Raw genomic sequence first — 14,794 nt, forward strand, 5'->3', positions numbered from 1 at the left:
AATATGGCTAGAGGTAAGCCTAGATCTTTGTCAATTTATTTTCGCTGCGCATATTAATTTGGTATAATATGTTTACATATTCTAACATGTGGTATCAGAGCAACCTCTATATTATTTTGCTTAGCAATAAGTTTTTGTTGAATCCATAATTTCTATGAACATAATCTGTTTTTTTTTTATTGTTCACGTACAGTCGTTAAACATTGTTTTGTGAACATAGTTTTCTTTTAATCATATTTACTGTTCACATATGGTTGGCAAAACATTCGAATTTAAGGGTATTTCCTTTTGTTTATACCGTAAACCTTTTCACTCTCAAAGAGATTGTTTATACTGTAATTGATAGTGAAAATCGTTTTGCCTTGTGATATGAAAAAGCATTTGCAGAACATTCTAGGACCATCACAAAGCCTATATTGAACCCATTGTGAACTAACCCAAAAATTTGCAGCAAAGCAAACCCGCCGGCCGATGTCCTCCTCTTTTCCCTCCACCTGCCGATCTCCTCAGCTCCGGCCATTGAGCGGGTTCCGCCGTATGCTGTAAGCGCCGACCCCTTCGTGGTCGGCATCAATCCGTGACAGGATCCTGCGGCCTTTCCCTGTCACCGCGGCTGGCAGCCTTTGCGGGCCGCCTGGATCCTAGACAAGCGGCAACATGGGTCGCCGTGTCTGCTAAGCGGCGGCCCTTTATGGTCGACGCATGAGGAAGGAGGAAGGAGGAAGAGGCGGCGGAGGCTTGCGGCCTCTCCCTGTCGCCGCAACAGCAGCGGCAGCCCGTCTAGGTGAACGGACGGCGTCAATCCGTGACAGGAAAGGCCGCATCCTGCGGCCTTTCCCTGTCACCGTGGCTGGCGGCCTTTGCGGGCCACTTGGATCCTAGACAAGCGGCGACGTGGGTCACTGTGTCTGCTAAGCAGCAGCCCTTTATGGTCGGCGCATGAGGAAGGAGGAAGAGGCGGCGGAGGCTTGAGGCCTCTCCCTATCTCTGCGACAGCAGCGGCAGCCCGTCTGGGTGAACGGCGACCCATGGGTTGCCGTAGCCTGCTGAGCGGCGGCCTCTGGTGGCCGCCGCATGAGGTGGCAAGCGGCGGCTGGCATAAGGAAGAGGGTGGTGGCGGCGGCGCGGGTTAGGGTTTCAGAAGTTAAGGGTGTCGGGTCAACGGGTCGGATTACGGGTAGGGTTTAAAACCCATGAGGCCAACCCGATCTCAAGTGGGTTGACCCGAGTCAGCCCAATCCAGCTTAAAAAAAAAAAAAAAAAAGGGACTCATTTAAGTGGGCTGGCCCAAAAGTTTGGGCCAACCCTATACATTGACCCATAAGCCTGGGCCGATTAAGTGGGTTTGACCCAGCCCTATAAAAGGACCCATCAGCCCAATACAATAGTAGCCTATTAAAGAAAATAAAAGGTTGGGCTTATATGGGGTTAGAACTTGGGACCTTCATGTCCATTAAGTGTCAAACTTCAAACCATTCAGCTATGTATGGTTTTATGTTTTCTTATTAAAGTTTTATTTCCTTTATTATTTACAGTACTGTGTATTAAAATTATTGTTTCTTTAATACATGAATTGAGGAATATATTTTAATTGTTGAATTTATATTGTTTAAATATAAATTGCTTGATGCCTAGACTTAAGAATAATTAACAATACCATATACGTTAGTGTGTTTACAGTAATATCCAAGAATACAATGTATAGAAAAGTTTTGGCTAGGAAAGTCTTGGGATTTAAGTGTGTCCAAGTGACCTCCCTCACTTTCTATGGAACTCACCTGGTTGCACATTGGAAAATGCTGTTTACCCCATTTAGGTATTGGTTTGTTATATTCTTGGGGCTATTTAGTGGGCATCTATAAAGTTGTTAAATGTTAATGAAGTCGCAATTATCATTATGATTTTGGGAGAGCCACAGTATCCCAATTTTTAATGATAACTACATAAAGATTACACACACACACGTAATTATCATGATAATTTTGGGAGAGCCACATCATCCCAATTTTTAATGATAATTACATCAGGATTACACATACATATGAACATCATAAAGAATTTTGTTAGATGTTCATAAACTGCAGAGTGATTATTATGATTTTGGAAGAGCCACAGCATCTCGATTTTATAATAATTGCATAAAGATCATACACATAATCTTCATATTGAAAAATTAACATCGTCTTGTAATTAATTCATAAATTTAATTACTTATCATCACAGGGAAGTTTTTATTTTTATGACTTAATTAGAATAAGATAACAAATTTAGTATTAAAAGTAAAATTTCTCTCAGTTGCCCACAGGTACGGAGAATTTTATTTATTAATATTTAAATTTGCTTTTAGTCTTATTAATAAAGAGTAAATTTCATGCATGATGCAACCTTTGCCCACAGGTAGGTTGGAATTTACTATTTAAATTGGCATTGGCTAATTTAAAATAAAGTTACTTCATAGCATTAAAGTATTTTATTTTAATTTTCTAGGTGATTGCAGCTATTCCTGTTACTCTACCTTTTGGTAGTTTTATATTCCAATACTTTATGGTAATATTTTTTCTGACTGGAAAAAGATTAATATGCTTTTTCATTTGAGTGTTTCTAATCCCATCATGGAAATGAAAGATATTATAGTTTAGTTTAAGTCCCTAAAGGTTGAGATTTTTTGAGTCATTATTGGTCTATTTCATTTTTTTGAATTCTCTCTTCTAACTATGGAATTTTATCTTGAGGCATACATAAGGATAAATGGTTAGTAAAGTAATTTCTGACCATGTATGTTCAAGAATATGAGAGAATCCATAAAGTGTTCACATGGTTACTCATGTTAAGGGAAAGACCGATAAATGCAATCATACTCAACAATTAAAGTATGAGAATAAGGTGCCAATAAAGTACTATGGCAATCAAGATACCTATTTTTTATGCAATAAGAAAAATTAAGGGCATATAAAGAAAGATTGCATGATGTATGAGAAATGACTTAAAATAAAGATAATCTCATATGTCTAGTATGTCGTTAATCTCTTTTAGTGACTTATTCAAATATGTTGTGGATTGATTATGGTTTAACAATCCACGTTGTCAACACAAATGCAGAGTCTTCTTAAAATGAATAATACGTGTTTATAATTGGAGGCTGTTGGGATCTATAGGTCAATTTTAAATTTCAGTTATAATTTTGACCTCAAATGTGTTTTATATTTCATAATCTTTTCGAAATATATTTTCTAGTTTATTTAGTAAAAAAAAAATTCAATTTTATACTTGAAATTTTTTCTTTTGGGTGGAATATTGGTTGAGGGTCTATTTAAAATTGACATATATCCAAATTTTGAATCAAAATTATTTCTGCATATTGATGTTGACATGAAGTGGAGTCTTTACGAATTTAAAAATGCTCTTCTTATGACATTGGAGATTGAAATATATCTCCATACAGAAAATAAAAGTCAGTAAATAATTTACTGACTTTGGTACTTGTTTGGACTGCATAAGAAAAAGCATTCCAACAAGACCATTAAAGGTGCCGAAGAGAGCCTTTTGAAATTTTTGAGATCATGTACATTGAAAGATGTTGACCTTTTCATACTCATTGCCTAAATGGTCAGAGATCTTTTTTATCTCTTTTAGTGATGACCATATAAAGTTTATGTATCTCTATCTTCTAAATATTAAAGCTGGGGTATTGAATGCTTTCAATACCTATAAGGAAGAAGAAGAGAAACAACATGAAGATCATAAGATCTAATATAGGCATAGAGTATTAAGGTAGGTACACATAAAAGGGAAATGATTAGTAATACTAATATGTTATTACCCTTATAGAGTAAAGCCTTGAAGACCGTTGTGTATATGTTAAACAGGATTCCATCTAAGGTTGTCCTTAAGACACCTTTTAAAGTATGAAATAAATGGAAGCCAAGTTTAAATTATTTACACATATGGGGTTGCCTTGCTAAAGATGGGATTTATAATCCTCGCCTAAGGAAATTAGATTCAAAGACAACCAGTGGATCTTTTATAGGCTATCTAGTAAACTTTAAGGGGTTTTAATATTTTATTATCCTTCATATAATCCTAGAGTTGTTGATTGTAAAATTTCTAGAGGATGCGGAACCTAATGGGAGTGCTCATTCACACAAATTGGAATTTGAGGAAGCACTAGAGTTGGCCAAATCTCCTCCTCATAGAGGATGATTGATTGTATTCAGGGAAAATCAGATTGATTATCCTGAGCCACAATCAGTTCTAGAATAACCAACTCATACAGAACAGGTTCAAAATAAATCTATTCTCCCATTGCAAAATGCAGAGGAAGTAGAATTAAGAAAATCTTATAGAATAAGGAGATCAACAATTCTTAGTGATCATGTTGTATATCTCCCAGAGTTTGATGTTGACATTGGACATAAAGATGATCCAAAATTGTTTTCACATGCTATGAGTGGAGAAAACTCCACATTGTGATTCTGTGCCATGAAGTAAGAGATAAATCCATCTCTCAAAAGTCAAGCTAGACTCGTAGCCAATGATTTTACTCACAAAAGAGGTATTGATTATCATGAAATATTATCTCCAGTGTCAAAGAATGATTCATCAAGATAATTATAGCATTAGTAGCTCATTTTGAACTAGAGCTACATCAAATGGATGTGAAAACAACTTTCCTAAATGGGGATCTTAAAGATGAGGTTTACATGACACAACCTCAAGGTTTTATAAAATAACAATCAAAATATTTGCAAATTAAAGAATTCTATTTATGGGCCGTGACAGATCTCTCATCGGTGGTATGCTTTTTACAAGGTTATTGCTTCATTGTTTGCTGAAAACCTTGTTAATTAGTACATATACCTTAAGGTCAGTGGGAGTAAAGTAATCTTTCTAGACCCATATGTAGATATTATTTTTGCAAGTGGTGATTTAGGTTTGCTACATAAAGTTCATTTCACAAAACTTTGAAATGAAGGATTTTGGTAAAACTTCTTATGTCTTTTGACATAGAGATTCATAGAAACATAAAGAATATTAACATTGTCTCAGAAGGTCTACATTGAAAAAGTTTTGGGAAGATTTACAATGAAGAATTATGCACCTTCAGTAGCAATTAAGAGGGACCAATTAATTACAGATTAATTTCCTAAAATGTATTGGAATAAGGGCAGATGAAAAGTTTTTTTTTTTAAGCATCTGCATTATGCAACCTAATGCAAGGCTTGCATTAGACTTAACCATTCGACTGACAATAAGAATATTGGGTCAGTAAAATGCTGCAAATAAAGTCTTGTGGTATATGCAATGAATCAAGAAGTACAACTTAACCTAAGGATACACTTTCCATTTGAAGGTGGTTAGTTGTTTAGATTTGAGTTTCGCTGATTGTGTAGATAGTAGAAAGTCTACTTTAGGATATATATCTTTTTAGTGAGAGATAATCTTAGAGATGCAGTATGCAGACTATAATTGCTATGTCTACCAAGAAAGCTAAAATTCTCGCGTGCTATGAATTTAGTACACAGGCATGATGGATGAGACATTTTGTTGAAAGTCTCAATATTGTCGATTTTACAGTTAGACCATAAAAATACTCTGTTGTAATTCTACTATAATCTTCTTTTATAAGAATAAAGAGTAGAAGCAAAAGTAAATCGACATCAAGTATCTCAGTACGAGAGATAACAATAAGAGACATAAATGGTCTATTGAGCATATAAGTACTGAATTAATAATTGCAGATCCCATGACTTAAAGTTTACTAGTAAAGAAAGTATAAAGTCATGCGGAGTATATAAGACTTATTAATTCATTTTTTGCTTGGTTTGTCTCTTTTTGGTCTATAGACATAAAGTTATTATAATAAAAATTTTGTGCACATTAGTTATTTTATCCATGAGGATAAACAAAGTCGGACCCGAATGACTTATAAGAAGTTCATTCATAAAGCTTGATTATCCATAAGGTACTCATGTAAGGAGTGTTTTACATTGTGATACATGGAAGGGACAACCTAATTTTATAATGGTTTTACCGCCATGATTTGTGTGAAACATTTCTTATCTGAGTTGGAGGATTTCATAAGAGATTGACCAAATTAAAGAACCTAATACCATAAGGTCATGTGTCATAAAGGCCAAATGGGAGAATGTAAGATATTATCTCCATATATGGCATATATGCCACATATACTGTGTTTATTATATTTATTATAAATATAATATATGGTATTATGGTTAGGTAATTTAATTAATTAAATTACCGTAATGAAATTGTTTAATTGATTTAAAATCAATTAATAATATTGTTTCCTTGATGGGAGGAACAATACGGTATTTACCATATTTGAGGGTCCCTAACGTAGCCTGTAAATTAATAGCCTGTGTACACCATCAGTACGGCAATACAGTCATAGGCATAGGTTAGAAGATCCCTCAAATAACTTTTCTTGTTCTTCAGATGGATCGTGAAAACGCTTGAGCAAATATGGCTAGAGATAAGCCTAGATCTTTGTCAATTTATTTCCGCTGCGCATGTTAATTTGGTATAATATGTTTACATATTCTAACATCTTGTTGATCTTAGCTGCTGTATTTGTATGTTCCTAACGGTATTTGGATTTTAATAATTCAGTCTTGGGTTAGAGAGAGAGACTCGAATTTTGTTTTGCCTGACACAACTCTGAAGAAGGAATGTAATATAATTCCTGCCTGGAATTTTACAACTGCTACTGCCGCCATCTGATTTGCAAGAAAAGTTGTAAAAAAACTTGCACCTCAATGGATTTCAATGGATGAAGGTTGTATTGAAAATCAATGGTGATGAAGAATTACAAGTATGATCTGTTTCGAGGTAAATTGGGCCTCCATTATCAACTAAGCTAATCACTAAAGCTAATACAAGAACATATCAATTCCATGCCTATCTGAATACAGGAAAACATGCTTTATACTAACATAAAAGTCCAACTATCTAACAAACTCAAGCCCATTTGTACTAACTGATCCAGTAGCCCAAACTAACAGATGCTTCCCAAGCCCACGACTAGACGATTGCCACGTAATCCACTTACATGTAGGTATGTGACAAATTGGTCCTCATTCCTAAACCAATAACGAACCACATCAACAAGAAAGCCTAGGCAAAATCCGGCAGCTCTCAGAACAATTGTTTGAACCCACAAAGAGGAAATAAATGGTTTTAGCACATCAGCATCCCAAGACCATGACCACAAAATGGAGAAAATGGATCCCAATACAGCAGCACCCACGACAACTTGGCTACATCATTGCATGAATGAGACTAATCCTCATTGTGCCTGCCAACAACTGATTAGATATGCAAAACTGCAAGCACAAAAACTTATTTCAGCTAAAAAAAGTCATAAAGATTTTTCATTGCAGAAAAAAAACTTCAATCCAATAGTCCTTTTTCTTCTTCATGAAACCACGAGAAGTATGAAGATCAGGCATATCTAAATTTTCATAGCATTCTTTTTTATTTATTTATTTTACCGTCCAAAAGAAAAGGAAAAAAAAAAATCCCTCTAGTTTACAATATTATTGGTAAATAACGAAAAGAATTTAAAATAAAACTGCCATTATATAAACCTAACATCATGAATCTAAAATCTAAAAATTCTAACCGATCGTTTTGGACCCACTTTCTTTTCAATATCTGCTTGTGAAAATTTGAATTCTTACTATTATCAAAGTTGGGCAGCCAACTGGACGATACTCCGGCACCAACCTTCCGGACTTGTACCTCACCCTGCAATCATTGCACGTCTTCCACCCCGACGGACCCTCCTGCCATTGTGGAGTCTTCTCAGCCTGACAGTGGGTGCACATTCTCTTCATATTTTCAGCCCAACTCCCTTTTATATTTTCCTTCTTAACAAAACAAAAGTTTTGTTGATTACTAAATTTAAATTAGTGTAGCAAAAAACTATTCACAAAAATACAAGTGAAGTAATCTTCCCTTCATAATAAATGACAGACATTTTGTTGATTTATTGATTTATTTATTACTGCTTTGTAAATAAATAGCAATATTTTCCAAACGCATCATCATCATGGTTTCAAAAAAGATCATTATAGAAGGTGATTTCTTGGTGGTTATACATGCTTACCATGATCTCTTCATGATTCGTCCCCCTTTCCCCATAGATCACATATACAGGATGGTCTACAGGATGATCATTGGCTACAGTGCAATCTGGATGAAAGCAGTACTTCATAATCAACCTTCAGTAAAAACTCATTCACTATTTCAGCTACTACTTAGGACTGAATAAAATTGATCTCCCTAAGGAGTGTTTTCATTGGTCCACTCGCTCAAAGAACCATGACTCTTTTCCATCAATTTTCATGGGAATTGATGAACCATGCAAGCAGAAATAAGTGCAAACAGGATCCGTCAGTGATGGTAGTTGCTACCAGTAGTCAACGCAAGAGCACAACCCGTCTTTAAAATGATGAAAGCGGTTTGAGTCTCTGACAATGATCTCCTTCTGAAGTAGATCTGAAGCTAACTTCATGAAATTATGGCAATCCACACAAATTCGGATGTTCTTGTTGATTCTTATTACTCTCCCACCACAACACAGACCACCTTCCTTCATTGTGGCGTAGGCTAAAGCTAGCTTCTCACTGTGATGGTATAGTTGCTCCTTTTTGTGCTCCTCTTCTATGTCATGCAAAGCCAAGCTTGTCTCTGGAACATAACCCATCTCCTTTAACTGCCCAATCAGTTCTTCAAGCCACCTGCATATCACCTCCCTTTCTGGATGGCGTTGGCCTCCGGATGCAAATTCATGCACCCGATTACCAATCTCAACCCAGCTTAATCCAGGCTCCTTTCTCACAATAGACCCTTTCATTTCATTCCTAATTAGGCCAGCATTATTAAAATCACCGCCAGAGGAATATATGTTTGACATTTGTACATAGCTTAATGAATTGCCTGGCTCCAACTCCTTCAGTTTATCTGCGGCTAGCTTGGCCAACCTTGTCTCACTGTGCTTCCTACATGACCCAAGGAGAGTGCTCCAAATTACAGAATCAGGCTTCGTCGGCATTCTATTTATAAGTTCCTCAGCCTCAAGAAGTCGCCCGGCTCGCCCAAAAATGTCAACCATGCAGGCATAGTGATCAAGTTGAGGAACAATACCATATTTCCCAAACATAGAGTCAAAGATTTTGATTCCTTCATCGACCAGTTCAGTATGGCTGCAAGCTGTGAGAAGAGCAACAAAGGTGGTGGGATCAGGTTGGATATTCATTTGCGAAAAGAGTAGCAATGCTTCTCTAGGTCTCCCATGCAAGGCATACGCTTTTAGCATTGAGTTCCAAGAAACCAAATCACGAAATCCAGTTTCATTAAATATTTGCTTAGACAAAGCAATGGAGCCACACCTAGCATACGCATGGATCAAGGCATTTGCAAGTACAGTGTCACCTTCAAACCCAGCTTTAATTACTTGCGAATGAACTGCCAAGGCATGCCGCTCAGTCACAAGGCCTGCACAAGCTTTCAAGACAATTGAGAAAGTATACCAATCTGGAGCTAAGTCCTCTCGAAGCAACTGGCGAAACAGGAAGAGAGCTTCTTCTGGGTCCCATTCTGCAAATGCAACTATAATGGTAGTCCATGAAACAATATCTCGACAAGAATTTGTCTCCATGAAGAGCCTATAACAGCTGGCAATACCTCCGCCAAGATCCAAGTAAGACTTAATTAATGTGGTTGTTACTTCAATTTCTGACATAAACCCAGTTTTGATCGCGAGACAGTGCAACTGTAAACAAAAATTGAGACCAAAATCAACATCATTGTCAGTGCTTCCCCCCAAGGAAGAGAAGAGGCTGAGAAGCGTGGCACGATCAAACCCAATTCCATCACGGTGCATTTGTGAAAAAAGACTGATAGCTTGGGCCCAAAGTCTGCGAAACTGAAATCCTGCAATCATTGAATTCCAAGAAACAAGATTCCGAAACTCTATGGTCTTGAACACTCTCCAAGCCTCATCCCTATCAAGATTATAAACACCACCATAAACAGAACTCTTGCTATACATGGTAATAAGAGAATTCGCAACGTAAACAGAAGCATCCAAAGACAATTTCAACGCAAGCGCATGTACCTGCAGGCCACGCTCACCATCGCACTCACCACACGAGCTAAGCATACTTGCCACTGCAAACTCATTCGGACGGAAGTCCACCAACATGCCTGAAAATAGTCGAAAACACTCATCTCTTCGCTCATGTTGTGCGTACCCAGAAATGAGAGCAGTCCAAGAAATAAGGTTTCTCTTGGGCATTTCATCAAACAGGTATTCGGCAGAATTCAAGTCGCCACATTTGCAGTACATGTTGATGAGATGGTTAGTAACAAAGAGGTCGGGCGGGGCGGGGTTGTGGGAAAGCATGTGGTGGTGCAAAGAAATACCTTCTTGGAGGCATTTGTAGCGAGCACATGCGTGGAAGAGAGTGGCATAGATTTGGAGGGAGTGAGGCGGGGTGAGGGTGTAGAACAGCGAGAGAGTTTCTTGGAGATGGCGTCGCGTGTCCAGTATGCGCACCTTCTCGAGAAGATTGTTGGCTTCAGTCTTGAGGCTACATGCTGTGTGAAGATTGGCCAAACGGATGTGTGGGAAGAAGACATACCACGCACTCGTGGTCGAGCGTGGCATCACGGGATATGATTATGACTCTACGTAAATTACATCTCTAGGTTCGATATGCTTTGTCAGATTGATCCATATTCTCCAAGTGTTTTGTTAATTCTGTTTCTATCAATTTCTCAAGTCTAGCAATTTCGGCCCGCATTCCCTTTTCTGTGTCTTGTAGCCGTTCCATCAAACTTTTTCTATTAAAGCACATTTCGTGATCAGCCTACACAAAAAACTCAATCACCAACTTTATGCACGATAAATTACTACGAAAAAATGTCATACATTACCTTGTACTTCACAAAACTGTAACCACTTTCTACCGAATTTGGCAGATGTCCAGGAGTTCCTTAGAAGGGCAAGAACTCCACGGTCCACTGAACGCATCGTTATTTCCAGACATTAGTTTGTTGTGCCTATGCAAAAGAGAATTAATGAAGTTAGGTATCATTCTTCAACCCTAATATCCATTGATAGGTACTTTACGATGGAATTGATGAATAATGGATGAGTGTGAAAATGGAAGGGATAATGTGTTGATAATGAACTCCAATTAATGGCTGGAGACAGACCCCAAGTGAATCCAATTAGGGCTGAAAACAAACCACAAGACAAAAGTCTATTTTTTTCTTCCCTTTTATTTATGACTTCCATTCTTTAAATAAATAACATGGATTGAACCACAGCTCAGAACATTCCTAATACGACTCAACCAAGTGGTGATAAGCATCCACTCAAACTAATCTATTAGAAATAATAGACTCCTACTAATCTAATAACAACTAACCTGACTTAATGACTCATAGACTTGATAAACACTTGCTGAACAACCAAAGATAAAGATAAGTGTAGTCTACCCAACATAATGATAAAGATAACATAATTATCTAGCTACCTATCACTAATTGATAAAGATCACGTGGATTAGATGCTTCACCCAAGTGAAGTTGATTAGGCTTCTAACTCTATGGGACCGGTTCTATCATCCATCCAAACAACTCAAACGTCCCAGTCAATTCAAAGTTTTATTTCACATAATTTGAAAGTCAATTATCATTGCCTTCCTCCTAAAATATATAGTCTCAATCTCCGTTTACCTTTATATTTAAGATACACTCATTAATTCTCCAAATAAAAATAATTCATCCAATTGAATTTAGCAATTTCAAACCAAAAATAAATGGTCCATCTAAAGTCTCTGCAAAACTATGAGGGGCAAAATATAAATAATTTTTTTACCAATGTCCTCATGGTTGACTACACCGGTCCTGAGAAGTTTTCTTGATATAACTTATCAAAAAAAAAAAAAAAAAAAGTTTTCTTGATATACTGACTACTGTTTTCTTTGCAGGAGGGCTACTGTTTCTTAGAGATAGTAGCAAGCTACAATATGTAACAAGCTCTTCCATGGTGCTATTCATCTACACCAAAACCTTTAATGCAGCTCATATTGATGAAGTAAAATGTGGTTCCGTGCATTTCTCTGCCTCTCAACTCAAAATGTTTGCAAAGTCACATATTTGCACCACCATTTCTTCTTCAGAATCAAAGGATAAATCCCACGATGACCCACATGACCAATATGGGAATTATGACCACGTCAAGAATTTAGTATAGAAGGATTAGGTTGACAATTTTGTTTTTCTTTAAAATTTTCATCTATCAAAAAATATATTTTTTCACGAATTAATATGTTACAACAAAATATAAATGATAGTGAAAAAATACCCAAAATTATCTAATCATTCCCATTTTTTTGTTTTTTCTTCTTATTGGCTGAAAATTAATCCCTCTTAGAAAACAAACTCTACTTTCCAAAACACAAAAACTAGTTTACACCTATATTGCGAAACTCCCATGGTCTAGATGACCAGTTCAAAGACAAAATGCAAGTTTTATATTTATTTTCTCATTCACTAAGCTGCAATATATAACTTGGATGCTAGGAATTAACTTTATGGATTAGCACTGCACATTGGCTGCTGGGGATTAACTTCATGAAACACAACCAGCTCTTTTTATTATAATGAGATGTCAAACAACTTTGGTGCCAATTCGTGCAGTGAACGTCCATCACAAATTTAGAAGAACTGAATCTCAAGACAAAAAGCATCACTAACCAAAGGAACCGCAACTCAGAAAACCGTTGTTTTTCCTTTTTGGCTGGTGGGCGTCGCCGGTGGTGGTATGGGCCTGATTTGGAGCTGTAGACTTGCCGGACTTTGGATCGTGGTGGTCGCAGGTGGTGGCGTGGGTGGCGTTCGGCTGGGGTGGGCGTTCGGAGGACGAAGGTGCGGTGAGGGGGGAGGGAGCTGCGTGGAAGAGGAGATGAGGAGAGGGAAGGGAAAAAATGGAAAATGTTAAATTTTCAACACTAATACAACAACTATACAACAACCTCTTACATGAGGGTGGACCCTACACACTGGGGTCCACTCTCATGTGAAGGGTTGTTGTGTGGTTGTTGTGTTGGTGTTGTGTATGAATCAAATTCTTAAAAAAATATGAACAAATTGACACGCGTAAAAAATTTTATACAACTCAATTATATAATTGACATATGTCATTAACATTAATAATGTAATAATATGTGTTTCTTATATGTTTTTTTAATAATATTAATAAAAAATATATATTTTTCACATATTTAAAGAATATATGTTAATCTTAAACATGAATTATATGAAATTTTTTACAAACCATCTAAGAAAACAAAAAAAAAAAATTCTACAAGCCAATTCATAGAAAATTTATGTAAAAAAAAAAACATATATTTGGGGAAAATGAAATGTGAGTAACGTAAATCACGATTTCAATATAATTTTTTTTTTAAACCCAGACCAGGTTGTGTTAACTTACTCATGCCACGTCAACTTTCTGGATGCTTTACGTAAAAAAATAAAGCATATTTTGCAAATGGTTTTTTGTTTTTGATTTCTTGAACGGTTTTCGAGAATAAAAATATAAAACCATTTTTTGTTAAAAAAGTATTTGGTAAATTGTTAAAAATATAAAACCATTTTTTGTTAAAAAACCAACAACGGTTTAAGGCGTTTGGACAATTATTATAAAAACTGTTTTTACATATAAAGAAAATAGAAAACAGGATTAAGCATAACAAAGATCTTAAAGCATCAACATCAACCCAAAGAACAAGATTAAGCATAACAAAGCAATAGAGATTTGAATTTACATAATTACATGTTAGCACATGTGAGAGAACAAAATATTTGTAGGGATGATTGTCCTAGAACCTATTAATACATGTATGTCAACATTTGACCACATAAAGTATCAAAGAGTATAACCAAATGCATATGTTTACAAAATATAACACTTCCACAACCTCAAAACATAGTACTAATAACGCCAGGTAGTATTGTTCCCACTACATAAGCTGCATAAACATGATATATAATAAACTAGTTAGACGTAATTGACTCCAAAAGTCATTCACATCTAATCATTTCGATGCTGCCACATTTGTTGTGCAATGCTCCCCCCAAAGACGACCATCTCATGCCTGGCTGAGTTTGATAGGTTCCGCAGGTTTCTTCCACGCCTCGAACTGGACCCACCAATACTTTCATAGTCGTTTGTACGCACATCTTCATTCTCTCAATGGGCAAATAAATGGTCATCGTCCGCAGTCATTCGAATGAAGTTATGCACGACACAACAAGCTATAACGATTGTCGATTGCTTATTTGTAAAATATTGTTCCATAACTACCAATATTTTAAAACAAGCTTTCAAAACACCAAAACATCGCTCTATAACATTCCGCAGAGATAAGTGTCTATGATTGAATAACTCCTTAAAACCCCTAGGGGTGCTTGTTGCTCAGAACTCTTCCAAGTGATATCATTCTCCACGAAACGATCTTATAAAACCTTTGGTCTGCGAATAACCCGAATCCATCAAATAGTAATGACCTACAGGATGTTGAATTAGATATAAGCGTTTATGACCATCTCAGTATGTGGATAAATAGCTAAAAAAATTAATGCAAATTTAGCATTTAGAATACCTTCTGGTGCCCAAGGGAATTTGTTGTTCACGTTACCAACCGTGTTAAGAAACACACGTGAGTCGTTCGTAGTCCCCTTGTAACGACCCACC

General features: G+C 36.5%; 1 protein-coding gene across 7 annotated transcripts; it reads right to left on the bottom strand.

The window, feature by feature from the left end:
• Positions 1-6,800: 6,800 nt before the first annotated feature.
• LOC133855021 (pentatricopeptide repeat-containing protein At1g71420) lies at positions 6,801-12,935 on the bottom strand. 7 transcript variants are annotated; one of them, XM_062291309.1, is made up of 5 exons: positions 12,793-12,935; positions 10,963-11,088; positions 8,129-10,895; positions 7,701-7,889; positions 6,801-7,343 (listed from the first exon to the last, which is right to left on the bottom strand). In XM_062291309.1, exon 3 carries the CDS (start codon positions 10,691-10,693, stop codon positions 8,432-8,434), a length of 2,262 nt encoding a protein of 753 aa, XP_062147293.1. In that variant the 5' UTR covers positions 10,694-10,895; positions 10,963-11,088; positions 12,793-12,935; the 3' UTR covers positions 6,801-7,343; positions 7,701-7,889; positions 8,129-8,431. The 7 variants fall into 7 exon arrangements, with proteins under 7 accessions (XP_062147293.1, XP_062147295.1, XP_062147297.1 ...); XM_062291311.1 differs by lacking the exon at positions 12,793-12,935 and having other exon boundaries at positions 8,129-10,869; positions 10,963-11,269; XM_062291313.1 differs by lacking the exon at positions 12,793-12,935 and having other exon boundaries at positions 7,701-7,886; positions 10,963-11,269.
• Between the last annotated feature and the right edge of the window lie 1,859 nt (positions 12,936-14,794).

Source organism: Alnus glutinosa, chromosome 13 (genome assembly GCF_958979055.1).
Source record: "Alnus glutinosa chromosome 13, dhAlnGlut1.1, whole genome shotgun sequence".
Taxonomy (NCBI): domain Eukaryota; kingdom Viridiplantae; phylum Streptophyta; class Magnoliopsida; order Fagales; family Betulaceae; genus Alnus; species Alnus glutinosa.

Excerpts from the sequence above, each read along its gene's own strand:
- LOC133855021 (XM_062291309.1), bottom strand. The coding sequence starts at position 10,693 with ATGCCACGCTCGACCACGAGTGCGTGGTATGTCTTCTTCCCACACATC.